General features: G+C 43.1%; 1 protein-coding gene across 1 annotated transcript in view; it reads right to left on the bottom strand.

The window, feature by feature from the left end:
* Positions 1-16,591, bottom strand: part of LOC127008455 (E3 ubiquitin-protein ligase TRIM9-like) — a 71,924-nt gene that overhangs the window by 39,648 nt on the left and 15,685 nt on the right. Inside the window, exons 4-6 of the mRNA XM_050880599.1 lie at positions 8,794-8,896; positions 5,973-6,135; positions 569-705 (exon numbers count right to left, since the gene is read on the bottom strand). Of these exons, the coding sequence (XP_050736556.1) occupies positions 569-705; positions 5,973-6,135; positions 8,794-8,896 (403 nt within the window). The remainder of the gene's footprint in view (positions 1-568; positions 706-5,972; positions 6,136-8,793; positions 8,897-16,591) is intronic.

Raw genomic sequence — 16,591 nt, 5'->3', positions numbered from 1 at the left:
CTTCCCACCTACTTAAAAATTACCATACTTAACCCCCCTGTTCCAATCTCTCCCCCTTCCTCTCTCCCCCCTCTTTAACCCCACTCCTCCTCTCCCCTCTCCTCTAACTATAAAATCCCCATCCCTTCCCTCTCTCCCCCTTTCAGTCCTCTTCTCCTCTCTCCCCTCTCACCTTGAACTCCCCATTCCCTGCCTTTCTCCCTTTCTTTGCCTTCTCTTCTCCCTCTCTCCTCTTACCCTCTCTCCCCCTTTTAGTCCTCTTCTCCTCTCTCCCCTCTCACCTTGAACTCCCCATTCCATGCCTTTCTCCCTTTCTTTGCCTTCTCTTCTCCCTCTCTCCTCTTACCTTCTCTCCCCTTTTCAGTCCTCTTCTCTCTCCCCTCCCTGCCTTTCTCCCCTTCTTTGCCTTCTCTTCTCCCTCTCTCCTCTCTCCTCTTATCCTCTTTCCCCCTTTCAGTCCTCTTTTCTCTCCCCTCTCACCTTGAATTCATCCCCATCCCCTCCCTATCTTCCCCTTTCAGTACACTTCTCCCCCTCTCCCCCTTTCAATCCCCTCCCCTCCTCTCACCTTGAACTCCCCGTCGCCGTCGTCAATCTCGAGCGCGTAGCCGGACACGCGCGTGGTGGGGTGCGGCGACCAGGTGGCGGTGATGCTGTTGTTCTCGCCCACGCACTCCTCCGTCAGGAACTCGGGGGCGCCGGGAGCTGGGGTGGGAAAGGCGTGGAGGCGTGTGTTAGTCAAGGTGCGTTTAGGGTGACGGGATGGAGAGGTGTGTCGTGGGGTGTTGTGGGAAGCTATGGACGGGTGATGGGTAGGACGATGTGTTAGGGGAAGGAGCATGGGAGGGGGTGCTAGTTAGGGTGCGTGAAGGTGATGGGGTAAGAAGGAAGGCATGAGTGGTTGTGTTATGGTGCGTTATGGGTGATGGGTGTGCTGGGGAGAAGGTGGAGGGTGATACATGAGTGTGTGAGGAGTGGGTGTGTTTGAAGTGATGGGGAGGGTATGGGAGGGTGTGTTAATTACTTAGGTGTATTAGGGTGTGTTTGAGGTGATGGGGTAGGGAGAGGTGTTTTGGGGGAAGGTGAATTGTGAGCCTAGTGTGTGTGGAGGGGGTGCGTCTGGGGTGATGGGGGTGGGAATGTGTGTGGGGGAGGCAGGAGTGGGTGTGAGGAAATGGGGTGTTAAGGGTGAAGGGGTAGAAACGTGTTATGGGGAAGGTGAAGGGTGAGAAAAATGTATGAGGAATGGGTGTATTTGGAGTGATGGGTGAGGCATGGGTGGATGTGTTATATAAAAAAAAAAAAGGAAAGGAAGAAAAAGAAAACTAACACAAGGATTTACATTGAAAGAAAACGGAGACAAAATGAAATAGTATGCAGTCCTTAAAAAAAAAATCCATGTGTGATATATAGTAAGGGTGTATTCGGGGTGATGGGTAGAGGGTAGGAAGGTGTGGGGAAAGGTGAAGGGTGCGATAGGAATATGTGAGAATAGGTACGTTTGAAAGGAAGGAACGAGGGAAGAGGAAAATAGGTCAGATAACAGGAACAAAATGAGGAGAGGAAAGAAAGGGAAGGAGGAGAGAAAGCGATAATCAGGAGGAAATGAGAAGAAAACGAGTTGATTTGAGGAATATGAGAAGAGAAAAAGCAAAGGAGGAGAGAACGCGAGAATGAAAAGAGGAGACAAAGCGAGAGATAAAGGAATGGAGATTGGGAAACGGAAGGAGAAAATGAAGGGGGCGGTGAACAAAGGGAGAGAGAAAGGAGAGAGCAATAAGAGGGAAGGAAATAGTGAGAAACGGGGAACAGTGAAATAGAAGGCGGTGGATAAAGGGAAAGAGATAAAGAAGAGGAACAAGAGGGAAGTAAACAAAGTGAAAACGGGGAGGATTAAAAGAGTGAGGGGAATAAAGAGAGAGGGGAAGAGGGGAAGAGGAAGTGACAGCAGGTGGTGATGGGGAGGGGAATAGAGAGTCATGAAGGGGAAGGCGTGAGGCAGTGAGGGGAAGGAAGGGTGGGAGAGAGTGATGGGGGGATTAAAATGGAAAAAAGAAGGGATTGGTAACATATGTAAAGGAAGGAGAAGGGATGGAGGGGAAAAAGGGGGAAGGTGAGTTTAACAGATGGTAGGATACAGGGGGAAGTGAAGTGGGGTTAGGTGGGGATTACAGGGGAAGGAAAGGGAGACTGGGGAGAAAGGAGTGGGAGTTAACTAGAGTATATTTGGTGGGGAGGATTTTGTGGAGAAGAAAGTGTGGGGAGAAAGGGGACAAGGAAGAGTGTGGGGAGGTTATAGGAAAGGGAAGTGGATAAGGGAAAAGTGGGAAAATAAAAGGGGTAGAGGAAAGGAATGGGGAGAAGGGAAAGGAAGGGTGGGGGTATGGGGAGAGAGGGGAGGAGAAAGAGTGTGAAGGGAGGTTAAAAGAAAAGGAAGAAGATAAAGGGGAAAAGGGAAGAATGAAGGGCTAGAGGAAGGGAAAGGGGAGGAAAAGTGAAATGAGGAAGGGGGAGTAAGGGAAAAGGAGAGGGTGAAAACGTGTGTGTGTGTGTGTGTGTGTGTGTGTGTGTGTGTGTGTGTGTGTGTGTGTGTGTGTGTGTGTACATTTCATCATCATATCACGGACTATTAAACAATCGATGAAAACACAGGTAATTAAGTAAGCGTAGGTACACATGCCTCCAATAAGTGCGCACACCTAAGTACACACATACATACATACGTACATACATTCGCACATAAAACACGGCCAACAAAATACATACATAAATCCTAACCTACAGAAGCAGAGAGAAAAAAAAAAAAAAACAGGACTTCATAAAATAAAACTAATACATACAAACCAATAGAAAACATAATAGAAACACTAATAATGATAATAATTATAACAAAGCAATCAATAACAACAATAACAATTAAATATTACACCTGAAAGCAATAATCAAGGTAAGGAAAATAAACCCGCAAATAATAATAATAATAATAATAATAATAATAATAATAATAATAATAATAATAATAATAATAATAATAATAATAATAATAATAGTTTACCTGCAGGTCGTCGCTCCTCCCCTTCCAAGCAGGCTGTGGGGGGACGGGGGATTAAACATACATACATACATACATACATACACATATGCATACAGTCATATCCATCCAGCCATCCTTTACCTTTCTTTTCTCTCATCATATCCTGACTCTTTCCTCCATCCTCCACCATCACCATCTCTTCCTCTTCCCCATTTTCCCCTTCCTTCCACTCTTTCTCGCTCCCGAACACTTTTTTCTTTTTTTACACATGCTGTCTATAGCGCCGGTTAGTTTTCTTGAGGGTTCCCTTTTACGACCACAACCCATTAATGGCGCAGGCGAATTTTATTTATAATGGCAGCCGTGATGTACGACTCTTTCCTCTAACGTCTAACCCCATCACTTCTTCCAAACTCTTCCCCTTGCCTTTCCTAAGCACCACGCAATCTTACTACTGCCCTGGCTTCCCCTAACTCTCTACTCTCAATCCCCATCCGGTTGTTCTTTTAATCTTCTTTGCTCCACTAACAACTCCCAAAAACATCTCTATTAAAAGCTCTCAAAATTTTCTATCATAATCTTAATTCCTCTGCCATTCCTCCAAACACTATTGCTATATGACTTTTTCTTACTTAAATATATCCTCCTCTTCCTCTTCCATCAACTATATCCTCCTTTTCCTCTTCCATCAACTATATCCTCCTCTTCCTCTTCCATTAATTATATCCTCTTCTTCCTCTTCCATCAACTATATCCTCCTCTTCCTCTTCCATCAATTATATCCTCCTCTTCCTCTTCCATCAACTATATCCTCCTCTTCCTCTTCCATCAATTATATCCTCCTCTTCCTCTTCCATCAACTATATCCTCCTCTTCCTTTTCCATCATCTATATCCTCCTCTTCCTCTTCCATCAATTATATCCTCCTCTTCCTTTTCCATCATCTATATCCTCCTCTTCCTCTTCCATCAATTATATCCTCCTCTTCCTCTTCCATCAACTATATCCTCCTCTTCCTCTTCCTTCTTTTATTGAATTTCTTCCTCAACTATATCCCGCCGACGACACCAAATTAGGGGGTACGGTAATGAACAGTAAAATTTGCGAGAACATTCAATCAGACTTAATAAGACTTGCCGATTGGAGCGAAAAATGGCAAATGTGTTTCAACGTAGATAAATGTAAAGTAATGCACATAGGTGAAAAGAATCCTAACTTTAAATATCAGATTCAAGGACATGAGCTCAGCGAAGTAAAAAAAGAAAAAGATCTTGGTGTCATTATCAGTAACACTCTTAAAATGAGTGATCAATGTTCTGCGGCGAGTAAAAAAGCCAATATGATGCTAGGAATAATCTCAAGAAACTTTAATTATAAATCACCCGAACTTATGAAGAGATTATATTTGGCATTTGTAAGACCACACCTAGAATACGCCGTTCAGTTCTGGTCACCGAATTATATAAAAGATCAAGTTTTGCTAGAAAGGATACAGCGACGAGCAACCAAACAAATTCCAGCGTTCCGTAACTTGACGTATGACGAGCGTTTAAAGCGTTTAGATATGTTTTCTTTAAAGAAGCGAAGAGTAAGAGGGGACTTAACTGAAGTGTTCAAAATCCTTAATAGATTCGAGAACATTAACCCAGATAGTCTATTTCAGAGAGACACCAACACAATAACACGCAGCAACGGTATGAATTTAAAGGGAAACTGATGTAACACATTGGCGCGCAGAAGTTATTTCAATAATAGAGTAGTCGATCACTGGAATAGACTCCCACCGTCAGTAGTTAGCGCACAGAGTATTAATAGCTTCAAGTCTTCATTGGATAAGTATTTCAGGGATATAAGATTTTACTGACCTTTTTTCATATGTTTCAGGCAGTGAGGTGTGGGAACAGTAAGGTTAACAGGATACTGGAGCGTACCCCTGTACCGAAGGTAAACGAGGATCAAGCCTCTACCGGTAACCCCTGAAACTACATCTCACCCCATCGTGAGCAGTCCAATTTAATACTAGCTTTTATTTATTTATTTATTTATTTATTATTTTTTTTCTATGACTCAACTACATACACTGTTTACTGACCCTTTTTCGTTTGTCTCAGGCAGCCTGCAGCACGAGTACAACCTGAAGACATTAGTTTCCCCCACTGCTTAGGTCACCAGTAGCGTAAGTTAAGGGTAGTAATTTCCTCTTATTTCTCTCTTTACTGTAAAATTTCCATGTCCCTTTCTTCCTTAAAGGCACATGGTGTTCTCTTCTAACTATTTCCTGCCGGCACGTTGCCAGAGGGAGAGGTGGGTGGGGAGGAGCCTTCATCTATTCTATCCTGTCCTACCACACGTAGTTTACTAGTAGTAGCGGTAGTAAACAGACACTCTCGCCATAGACCGACAGGTCTTCTGGTGTCTGTTCTTCCTATGTATTCCTATATGTATTCCTGCTCCTCCTCCATCTTCATACATATTTCTTACCCAACGATATTTTCCTAGTCCTTCTCTACCTCCCCTTTCGCCTCCTCCTCCTCCTTCAGCTTCTTTTATATAATCCTGCATCCCTCCTACTATTTCATCCATTCCTACCTTACTTTTCTAGGCTTTCCACTTTCTCTAAACCCTTTCCCTCTCCCCTCTTTTTCCTCCCCTTCTCCAACATAATCATCACCCCCTCCAAGATGATAACCCCACCAACACTTACTTCATCACCACCTCATCACCACCTCCATTATCACTACCCCTCCATCAACACCACTCCACCATCAGTATCACCACTAACCCCTACACCACTAACGCCCCTAAATCAATATCACACCATAACACCACCGTCTACACCTGTCTGGATCACCACTAAACCACCACCCTCAACCACCATCTCCCCTATCATCACCCACCCCCACCCCCACATCAACACCATTTCTACACCAACACTCACGCTTCATCCTGACGAAGTTGAAGGTGTTGAGTGAGCGCAGGACGCCCTTGTGGTCGAGGTCGAGGTCGACGTATGGGCTGAGGCGCGGGTCACACGTCGAGGGCAGCTCCTTGTCCCAGGCCAGGTCAAGGTCACTCACGCGGCCAATCAGCTGCGGCCCCAACTGGAGGAAAAAGGTGACTGGTTGTTAGGGTTTGGTGATGTTAGTGGTGATGGTGGTGGTGGTGGTGGGAGGGGGATTGGGAGGGATGTGTTGTGAAAGTAGTAGTAGTAGTAGTAGTATAGTCCGTTTCATTCTGTCTGACGTCTGGCCACTCGCGAACGTAGATGTGGCACCTGCGCAGTGTGAGGTCGTAACTGCGTGAAGATCAACTTTATATTTTCAGTGATATATTTAAATGTTTGTGTATACAAAAAAAAACTCAAGCCATCGTATATGAACCGCACAGAAGATTTTCATCGATAATTACCATACAAGCACACGAAGGAATTGTTTATCAAACGGTATAGTCTGATCATACAGACCATTCATACTCGAATGAGCTATAGCCTTTCGGATACTCATATTTCATCTCATTCAGGTATAGGCTACATAAATTAAGTGACATATGACTACAAGTGTCTATACATAAGGAATTTTGACGTGTTGCATGTAAATAATAAGGATAGCCTAATATTCGAAATAGCTTAACATCGCATTCAATAGCTATACTTTCATATTATTTACGTTATTAATCGTTATTTGCATGCAGTAAATTATTAAGGTACCCTTTATTTGCACATGCAGAGCCAGATGTCTTTTAGGGGAGGCGGTGGCTGAATCGACAGAGTAACAGCACTGCGTTCAGGAGGACGCGAGTTCAATCCCCGCCCGGTGCCACCAAGCTGGGATTTTTCAGCCGCCGCCGAGTGGCTTAAAACTACCCACATGCTGTCCAGAAGACCACCTATCAACCCGGACTCTAGATTCTAGGATTAAAGATGAGCTCCGGGAGGGCAGCATGAGCCAATGCAAGATGGCGCCACTATAAACACTCGCCTGCGCCAGAACGGGCTGGGCCGACCATCAGGACCCACCGGGAAGAAGCCTTGGGTCGACCATCAGGCCCCACCGGGAAGAAGCCTACCGGCGCTATATGCCGCGACGTAAAAAAAAAAAAAAAAAAAAAAAACTGAAATGAGCTATCAATCAAAGAATTTGAAAAACCACAGATCGTTCGAGCATGATGTGACTATGTTATTTGATACAATCTTGTCTTTTAGCGTGCTAGTATGTTAGATTATCGATGCAAACGACTGAGCTGTTTTTTGTATACATAAACATTCAAATATATTATTGAAAAATAAGCTTGAATGTCTATCACAACAGTTGATTTTCACGCATACACGAACTAGAAATGCGCAGGTGCCACATCCATCAAAATTCCCGCTTTGTTGGTGGCCAGACGGAATGAAACAGACTATAGTAGTAGTAGTTGTTGTAATAGTCCCATCCGCAGTAATAGGAAGAGATTAGCAGAAGTAGAAATAAAGGTAGTGTTTAAGATACAAGCAGTAACAATTAAAGTAGTAGCAGTTGTAGTAGAGCAGTTTAAGAGTAGGAAAAGCAGCAGTAACTAAAAGTGGCAGTAACTTCAGCGGGGCACAGAAAACGTATTATTAGCAGGACACCTACAAGACCGATCTTTTACGTACGGCGTTTCCAGCAGAAGGGAAAACGAATAAGATAGAGCAGGGAAGCGGGCGCCAGGTGGAGCTACTTATAGAACGAGGCGTGAGAGAGAGAGAGAGAGAGAGAGAGAGAGAGAGAGAGAGAGAGAGAGAGAGAGAGAGAGAGAGAGAGAGAGAGAGAGAGAGAGCAACGTAATGAAATATGTACGATCCTCCGATACGGTCGCTTTCACAAACAGACCGAGAGAAAGTGAGAGAAAAGTAAGAGGGACCGGGGAAGAAAAATATATAAAGATAGAGAAGCAAAGTCCATTTTTTCCTCCACATAAAAGCTGACATTCAAAAAGGAAAAAATAAAGATGCTAAAAAAATGCAAGGGATCTCACAAACAGGAATATGATCATATGATAGTAAAAAGTAAAAAAAAAAAAAAAGCCTTTCACAATACAAGGAATTTATGATGTGCGAGATATGAAAAAAAGATTGATAACTTATAAATGAAAAAATAAATGGATTCCGGGATGAGAGAGAGAGAGAGAGAGAGAGAGAGAGAGAGAGAGAGAGAGAGAGAGAGAGAGAGAGAGAGAGAGAGAGAGAATGATGACGCGAGCAACCTTTGACTTTATTTGACATTAAAATGGATGTACTTCCATCGTATTTAATCTTACTGATAACAGGGAAAGCCTACACACACACACACACACACACACACACACACACACACACACTCAAGGCTACATCCGCCTTATACACCCACACACAGTCAAACACACACACACACACACACACACACAAGGCTACATCCGCCTTCATACACCCACACACAGTCTCTCTCTCTCACACACACACACACACACACACACACACAAACAAACAAACAAACAGAAACACCCACACACGTATTTTCATCCAATCCTTTACCTCCCACACACACGTACAGTCCACATCGACACCCCCCCAACACACACACACACACACACACACACACACACACACACACACACAGCTCTCCGCACGTACAGCTCCCCCGCCACCTCCTATCCCCCTTGCCACCTCCCCTTTCCCCACAGGTACACACACACACACACACACACACACACACACACACACACACACACACACACACACACACACACACACAGATACGCACCGTCATGAAGGCTGCAGGGTCGGGCTCCTTAATGGCCTCAATGCAGAACTGGACGAGGCCTGTGGTTCGGTGTAGCCGCCTCGTGCACGCCGCCGCCTCCTCTCTGTGTGGGGAAGAAGAAGGAGATTAGCAGAAGGAAAGAGGAGGAAAAGAAGAGAAGGGAGATCAGTAGGAGGGCGGAGGAGGAGACTTTGATAAGAGAAGGAGGGGAAAGGATAGTTAAAGAAAGGTTGAATCAGGGTTTTTGGGTCAACAAAAAAAAAGCTGGAAAAGAGGGAAGTGATGAGGAAGAAGGAGAACAAGGAGGAAAAAGGGGTGTGAGAAGGAAGGAGGAAGAAGACGAAAAAGGAGGGATGAGTGAGAAGGAATGGGTGAGGAGGAAGGAGGAAAATGAGGAATAGAGGAAAGGAGAAGGAATTAGTGGAGAGGAAGAAGAAAATGGAGGAGGGGGGTAAGGAAGAAAGAGGTGGAGGAGGGGGAGAAAAAAAGAGGGGGTGAGAAAAAGGGTGAGGAAGAAGGAGAAAAAAGAAGGGGCGAGAAGGAAGTGGTGGGAAGGAGAAAAAGAAGGGGAAGGGGGTGGAGTGAGAAAGGAGAAAGAAAAAAGGAAAAAGAGAGAAGGAAGGGGTGAGGAAGCAGGAGAAAAAGAAGGAGGAGAGCGAATGAGAAGGAAGAGGTCAGGATGAAAAAGAAAGAGAGAAAGGAGGATGAGGAGGGGGGTGAGAAGGAAGGGATGAGAAAGAAGGAGAAGAAGGAAGAAGATAAAGGGTAGGGTGAATGGGAGCGAAGGTAAAGTTGGAAATGGATGGGAAGATGATGGTTGATGATGAGGGGGAAATTAAGAAGGTTAGTAGTTAGCGGGCAGGAAGGAGAAGGAGAAGAGGGAGGAGGAGGAGGAGGAGGTAGAGGAGGAGGAGGAGGAGGAGGAGGGAAGAAAGGAAAATAAGAATACGTAGGAAGCACAAAGAAAGAAACATCAGGCATTTGGCTTGGGGAAGGAAGAAGGGAGAATGGAAAGGAGTTCGGGGAAGAAAGAAAAAGGGATTTGGAAGAGTGGAGGTGGAGATTAGGAGTTGGGGAGGAGGAGGGGACTTACTGAGTGGAGGAGGGAGGCATGTTGGGGAAGAGGGGTTGTGGATAAAGGATTGGGGAGGGAAAACTGTGGTAAAAAGAGAGAGAGAGAAGAGGATTTGGAGGAGATTAAGGGGGGGTGAGGAGGAGTAAGATGCGAATTTGTAACGAGGAAGGAGGAGGAGAAGGAGGAGGAAGAGGAGGAGGAGGAGGAGGAGGAGGAGGAGGAAGAGAAGGAGGAAGAGGAGGTAACCTAACGCCCGGTGGCTTTTGTTTGGGCTGCCGGGCTTTGTGGAGAGGCTTTGATACATACTTTTGTTGCAAGACTTAAATAAATAAATAAAGGTAAGGTGCCCCCTCTACCCTCCCCCACCTTGTCTCCCTCCTCCCCGCTGTCTTCCCACTTCCACCTGTCTTCCCCCTTCCTCCCCCCTGTATTTTCCTTGCGTAACACTGCCAAGAGTTAAAAGGAAGGAAAACACGATATAATATGTGTAAAGAGATGAGGAAACTTTAATATGCCTGGTGGTGTTTTCTGTTTCACGGCCACAACAATTGTCAAACGAGATTTTTCAAAGGTCATATTCGTAATTATTAATAGTTCTGCTTTTTACTTCCACTTTTGGGACGGAATTTGCTAGAAGTGTTGGATTTTCACACAGAGTTAAGTCGACGTATTACAGAACTTTTGGGACAGAATTTGTTAGAAGTGTTGCATTTTCACACAGAGTTAGGTCGACGTATTACAGACTCAGTCGTAAAAAGTCATATAAAAAAGTCGACCAAACCAGCTAACCGTGCCTAGCAAAACGGGGAAAAAAAGGCAAATCAGCCACATTATTGTTGACGAATACCAATGTGATGATTAAAAAAAATTAGGCGAAACTGTTAATTGCGGTTTGGTAAGTATTGTTCTTTTACAGTATAGGAGGTAGCTCAAGGGGAAAAAAATGACGAAGGAAAAAAGCCCGCTAGAAACAAAAAATGGACCCTCGATACAAAATAGCTCCCTAGATACAAAATAGCTCCCTAGATACAAAATAGCTCTCTAGGAACAAAATAGCTCCCTAGAAACAAAATAGCTCCCTCGGTACAAAATACCTCCCTGAATACAAAATAGTTCCCTAGAAACAAAATAGCTCCCTAGATACAAAATACTTCCCTGAATACAAAATAGCTCCCTCGATACAAAATAGCTCCCTAGATACAAAATAGCTCCCTCGGTACAAAATAGCTCCCTAGATACAAAATAACTCCCTAGAAACAAAATAGCTCCCTAGATACAACATACCTCCCTGAATACAAAATAGCTCCCTCGATACAAAATAGCTCCCTGGATACAAAATAGCTCCCTCGATACAAAATAGCTCCCTGGATACAAAATAGCTCCCCAGATACAAAAAAAGCTTGTTGTTCATGTATCTTCACGCCAACGTAGTATGCGTGAGGCAGTGAAGGGCAGACAGCTGTTATAGGCCCATAATCCCAAACAATTCTTCGCCTTAGTACATTATTTCAAAAGCCCCGTAGTTGTAAGGAAGGTTGTTTTATGGTAGTCTGACAAGGTTTCTGCGCCATCAACGGGTTAAAAAAACATTGATGAGAACTTGAATAATCTGGCCGGTGGTCTTAAAAAATGGTCGCGGCGAGAGTCTGAAAGGTTTGAATATACGAGTTACATTCACACTCATTCATTTGCGCGACTTTCAACGCGGAAAAAGCCTTGGCGTTGAAAAAGTAATATAAAAAATAAAAATAAGCGTCTTTGAGTAGAAGGGCTTTTAAGTAATAAGAAAAGTCGAGTTGTAAGAAAAGCTGAGAGAGAGAGAGAGAGAGAGAGAGAGAGAGAGAGAGAGAGAGAGAGAGAGAGAGAGAGAGAGAGAGAGAGAGAGAGAGAGAGTGTTCCATCTCAAGTGACATTACTAAAGATAACACCACAAATATAATCAATAAAAGAATCTTCTTAGAGTAATAAAATTAGTCAAATAATAAAAGTAGTAAAGAATAAATAGTAAAAGTAAATATTGATAAGTCTGATAGTATGGGAGCCGTGATTAGCGCTTTTTTTTCTCATTTATTTTTGCCCATTAGCTGCTTCCTTCACTGTAAAAAAAAGTAAAAGTGTAATAGTGAAAGCATAGTAATAGTAAAGTAGTCTAATAGTAAAAGTAGTCAAGTAGTTCGGTAATTAAAAAAAAGTTGAGTAGTAGCAAGTTGAGTAGTAGGGAATCGATAAGTAAAAGTCTACGGGCTCGCCGCTTATAGTTTCATCAGTGTTCAGGAGTCTCCGGGCGGGGAGGACAGGGACCCTCCGTGCTGCATCGCGTCCCTTTAAACGGAACTCCGTCACTTTTTGCTTTCCCGGCGCCTCACAGCTCCCGGGCCCGGATTGATTAACTAAATTGAACTTGTACATAAACTTGAAGAGCTGCATCATGCCCCTTCAGGATATACCCTTCTCCGCGCTAAGAGATTGGGTCGCCTCGCAGCTGTACTCACTCTGGAGGTATTAGAGTGTTTTCCGAGTGTGATATGCGCCGATACACTGCAGCATACTCATGGCATGCATGAAGACTCCCAATGCAATCTTTAAGGGGAGGCGGAGAAGGAGGCTGGAGGAGGAGGAGAAGGAAGGGGAAGAGAGGAATGAGGAGGTTGGATAAAGAGGATCACATAGGAATACACAAAAAGTACAGATACGAGAAGAAGAGGAGATGAAGGAGGAGGAGGAGGTAGGAGAAGGAAGAAGAATACATGGGAATATACAGGAAGAATAGATACCCGAAGGAGAAAGAGGAAGAGGTTGAAGGACGAGACGGAATATATAGGAAGAACAGATACCAAGAAAGGAGGAGGAGGAGGAGGAGGAGGAGGAGGAGGAGGAGGAGGAATACATAAGGAGGACAAATACCAAGAGAGCTCAGTGTCTAACGCGGGGGTATGTGTTGTTGCTACTGTTACTGCTGATAGACTATGCGTGGCAGGACAGAATATAGAATAGAACAGAGAGAGAGAGAGAGAGAGGAGGAGGAGGAGGAGGAGCAGGAGGTAGAGGAGGAGGAGGAGGAGCAGGAGGTAGAGGAGGAGGAGGAGCAGCAGGAAGGAGAAACCGGTGGAATGAATAAAAGAGGAATATGTATTTGTGAGCAGGAAGAGAAGGAAGAGGAACAGGAAGAGAAGCAGAAAGACGAGGGAGAGGAATAGTTTGAGGAAGATAAAAAAGATAAAGAGAAACAGAAAGGAAGAGGAGGAGGAGGAAAGGTGGAGAGGAAGAGTAAAAGAGGAAGAGGAGACTGGATATAGAATAGGTATTTCTTTTAAGGTAATTGCAGGTAAGTTACAACAAAAAAGAGAAAAAAAACGTGAGAAAGAAAGAAAGAAAGCTAGGAAGAAAGTAAGAAAAAAGAAAGAAAGAGAGAAAGAAAGGTGAAAGAAAGATCCATTCCAAAAGACATACTAACGATAAAACCACAAACATGATAAATAATAAAAATTCTTTAACCTCGCAGTAAAATTTGAACTGACTGAATATTATCTGATCTATCGAGGGTTATTCACAAAGCACTCATCAGTCTCCCTACCTGTATATCCACCCATCTGTCTGTCTATCTATTCATTTATCAATCTTTCTCTGAATTCATATCTCTTTTCATGCATATATTTGTTATCTAGATTTTAATCAGTTTGTTTGTCTCTCTCTCTCTCTCTCTCTCTCTCTCTCTCTCTCTCTCTCTCTCTCTCTCTCTCTCTCTCTCTCTCTCTCTCTCTCTCTCTCTCTCTCTCTCTCTCTCTCTCTCACTTAATACTTTTGTCCTCTCTTGGTTATCCTTTTTTATATCTTTCTTTTTTCATTTTCTTTTTCATACTTTATTGTTATTTTTATGCTTTTTCCCTCGTCTCTCTCTCTCTCTCTCTCTCTCTCTCTCTCTCTCTCTCTCTCTCTCTCTCTCTCTCTCTCTCTCTCTCTCTCTCTCTCTCTCTCTCTCTCTCTCTCTCAATACTTTCTCCACTTTTGGTTATCCTTTTTTATATCTTTCTTTTTTCATTTTCTTTTCCATACTTTATTGTTTTTTTATGCTTTTTCCCTCGTCTCTCTCTCTCTCTCTCTCTCTCTCTCTCTCTCTCTCTCTCTCTCTCTCTCTCTCTCTCTCTCTCTCTCTCTCTCTCTCTCTCCCTGGCCTGGCTGATTAGCTGCTGTTCTGATCATTCGCGTTATCCCGTAATCCCCTCACTGGAAAAGGTTATTAATGATAGCGATGATTAGTGTGGTGGTGGTGGTGGTGGAGGGTTGGAGGAGGTGGGGGGTTGTGGTGGGGGTGATAGTGGTTATGATGGCTAATACTAATACTAATACTACCATCACCACCACTTCTATATCCGTGACTCATGATATATTCTTCCTACCTTTACCTTAATTGATCAATAAAAAGATGAGAAAAAAAAACATCCTTTCTTAAACATGACAAGCCACAGATAGAGATAGATAGTTAGACTGGTGAATAGAAAGAGAGATAGACAGTCACACTCGCCATGCCCTTTCTTACCGCCCTGCCCCGAGAATGAACAGAAGAGTAACTTATTTAAAGAAAGAAAATGAATAAGTAAAGAGATGAAGTAGATGGAGAATAGGCAGGCTTGAATAAATAAACACACACACACACACACACACACACACACACACACACACACACACACACACACACAGAGAGAGAGAGAGAGAGAGAGAGAGAGAGAGAGAGAGAGAGAGAGAGAGAGAGAGAGAGAGAGAGAGAGAGAGAGAGAGAGAGAGAGAGAGTCAGACAGACAGACACACAGAGAAACAGACAGACAGACTGACTGACTGATATACAGACAGAGAAGATACAGCTATAGGAATGAAGGGAAAAAGTAGATGAAAAAAGAAAGAGAAAGAAGATAGAGGTAAGGAAAGTAAGAAAGAAAACGACAGAAAGAAAGAAGGAATGACATAAGATAAAATAGCAAACAAGGGAAGAAAAAGATAGATGGAAAGAAGGAAATACAGAAGACAAAGAAGAAAAGAAAGAAAAGATAAAAGAAAAGCAAGAAAGACAAAAGATAAAGAATAACTAAGGATAGAAAAAAATGAAGGAAAGAAGGAAAGATAAGACAAAGAAGGTATAAAAGAAAGATAAAAAAACAAGAAATACGATAAGGAAGGAAGAATAGAGAAAGAAAAAGAAAGGAAAAAAGATATGAAGGAAATGAAAGAAAGAGAAAGAAAAAAGAGAATAAAGACAGACAAAAATAAAGGATTGAAAGAACGAAAAAAAAAAGAATAGTTAAGAATAGAATAAAGAAAGAAATAAAGAGAAAGAAAAGGCATCGACAGAGCAAGAGAAAATACAGAAGAGAAATAAAAAGAAGAAAGAACGAAACGAAAGAAATAAGTAAATACACATAACAGAACAAGAGAAAAAAACAACACCAGACTTGTTACTTTTGTTTCTTCTTGACAAAATCACCGAGCCAGCCAACCTGTCGTGATAGAATAGCCAAGGTTCACCGCCTGTAAACTCGCTCTCGTCAACGTCCCTGCATGAAAACTGACGAATCTCCAGCGAGCAACATATCCTTTTCTAGTCCTCTGTTTGCTCACTTTTATTGGCAAACCGTAAAAGGAAAAACTACATATATCCCTTTAGAATTACGCTTTGTTTTATTGTTTTTCACCCTTTTCGCACCTTACCATAAAAACTGCATACAGAATTATTATGCTTTTACATTTTTTTCATTTCCTTCACAGCTTGTTCCCTACATCCCTGCCTTTTCCTGTCATCCCCTTATTTTTTTTTTTATTGACTAACCATAAAAAAAATGCACATCGCTTTCGCATTTCACATTTTTATTATCCTTTATTCTTTATTCCCCTCACACAGTTTGTTCCCTTCATCCCCCTCCTCTTCCCCTCTCATCCCCTTATTCCTATTCCACTCACCTTTCATCCCCATCATAACGAGCACTATCCCCCCTCCTCCCCCTCCCCCTCCGCACTCAAAGGCAAGGGTCTGGACGGCAAATAGAGGTGGGGAAGGGAAGGGGATGGGGAGAAGGGGGAGGAGAATATTGGAAAAGAGAGAGAGAAGGACACGTGTGTTGACCTAGCCGTTCATATTAATTGATCAACACTCGAGGCTACGCGACACATTACAACACACACACACACACACACACACACACACACACACACACACACATGAGAGTCTTCCAGCCTTTCTATATCCCCTTCTCACGTTTTCTTTTTTTTCATTTTTCTTTTATTCTCAGCCTTGTCTTGCCTTTCCTTCCTTTCTCTTCTCTTCTTCCACATCTAAAATCCCTTCTCTCTCCCCTTCTCCTCTTTCTCTCCTATTCTCTTGCTTTCTCTCTCTTCCTCCTTTTGTTCCAGGATCTCCTCAAATACCATCAAACACACACACACACACACACACATCACTCAACAAAGACGCTTTATAATACTTTCATCGACCAAGCAAACAGAGAGTGAGATTGATAGATAGACAGATAGATAGATAGATGGACAGACAGAAAATGATTTAGAGCCCACGCACTACGGCCCACACACTCTTATCTCTCTCTCTCTCTCTCTCTCTCTCTCTCTCTCTCTCTCTCTCTCTCTCTCTCTCTCTCTCTCTCTCTCTCTCTCTCTCTCTCTCTCTCTCTCTCTCAACACAAAGGTGACAATAGAAAATGAACAATAGCGAGAGAAAGA

Source organism: Eriocheir sinensis, chromosome 37, assembly GCF_024679095.1.
Source record: "Eriocheir sinensis breed Jianghai 21 chromosome 37, ASM2467909v1, whole genome shotgun sequence".
Classification (NCBI taxonomy): domain Eukaryota; kingdom Metazoa; phylum Arthropoda; class Malacostraca; order Decapoda; family Varunidae; genus Eriocheir; species Eriocheir sinensis.
This window is presented reverse-complemented; position numbering and strand designations above follow the sequence as displayed.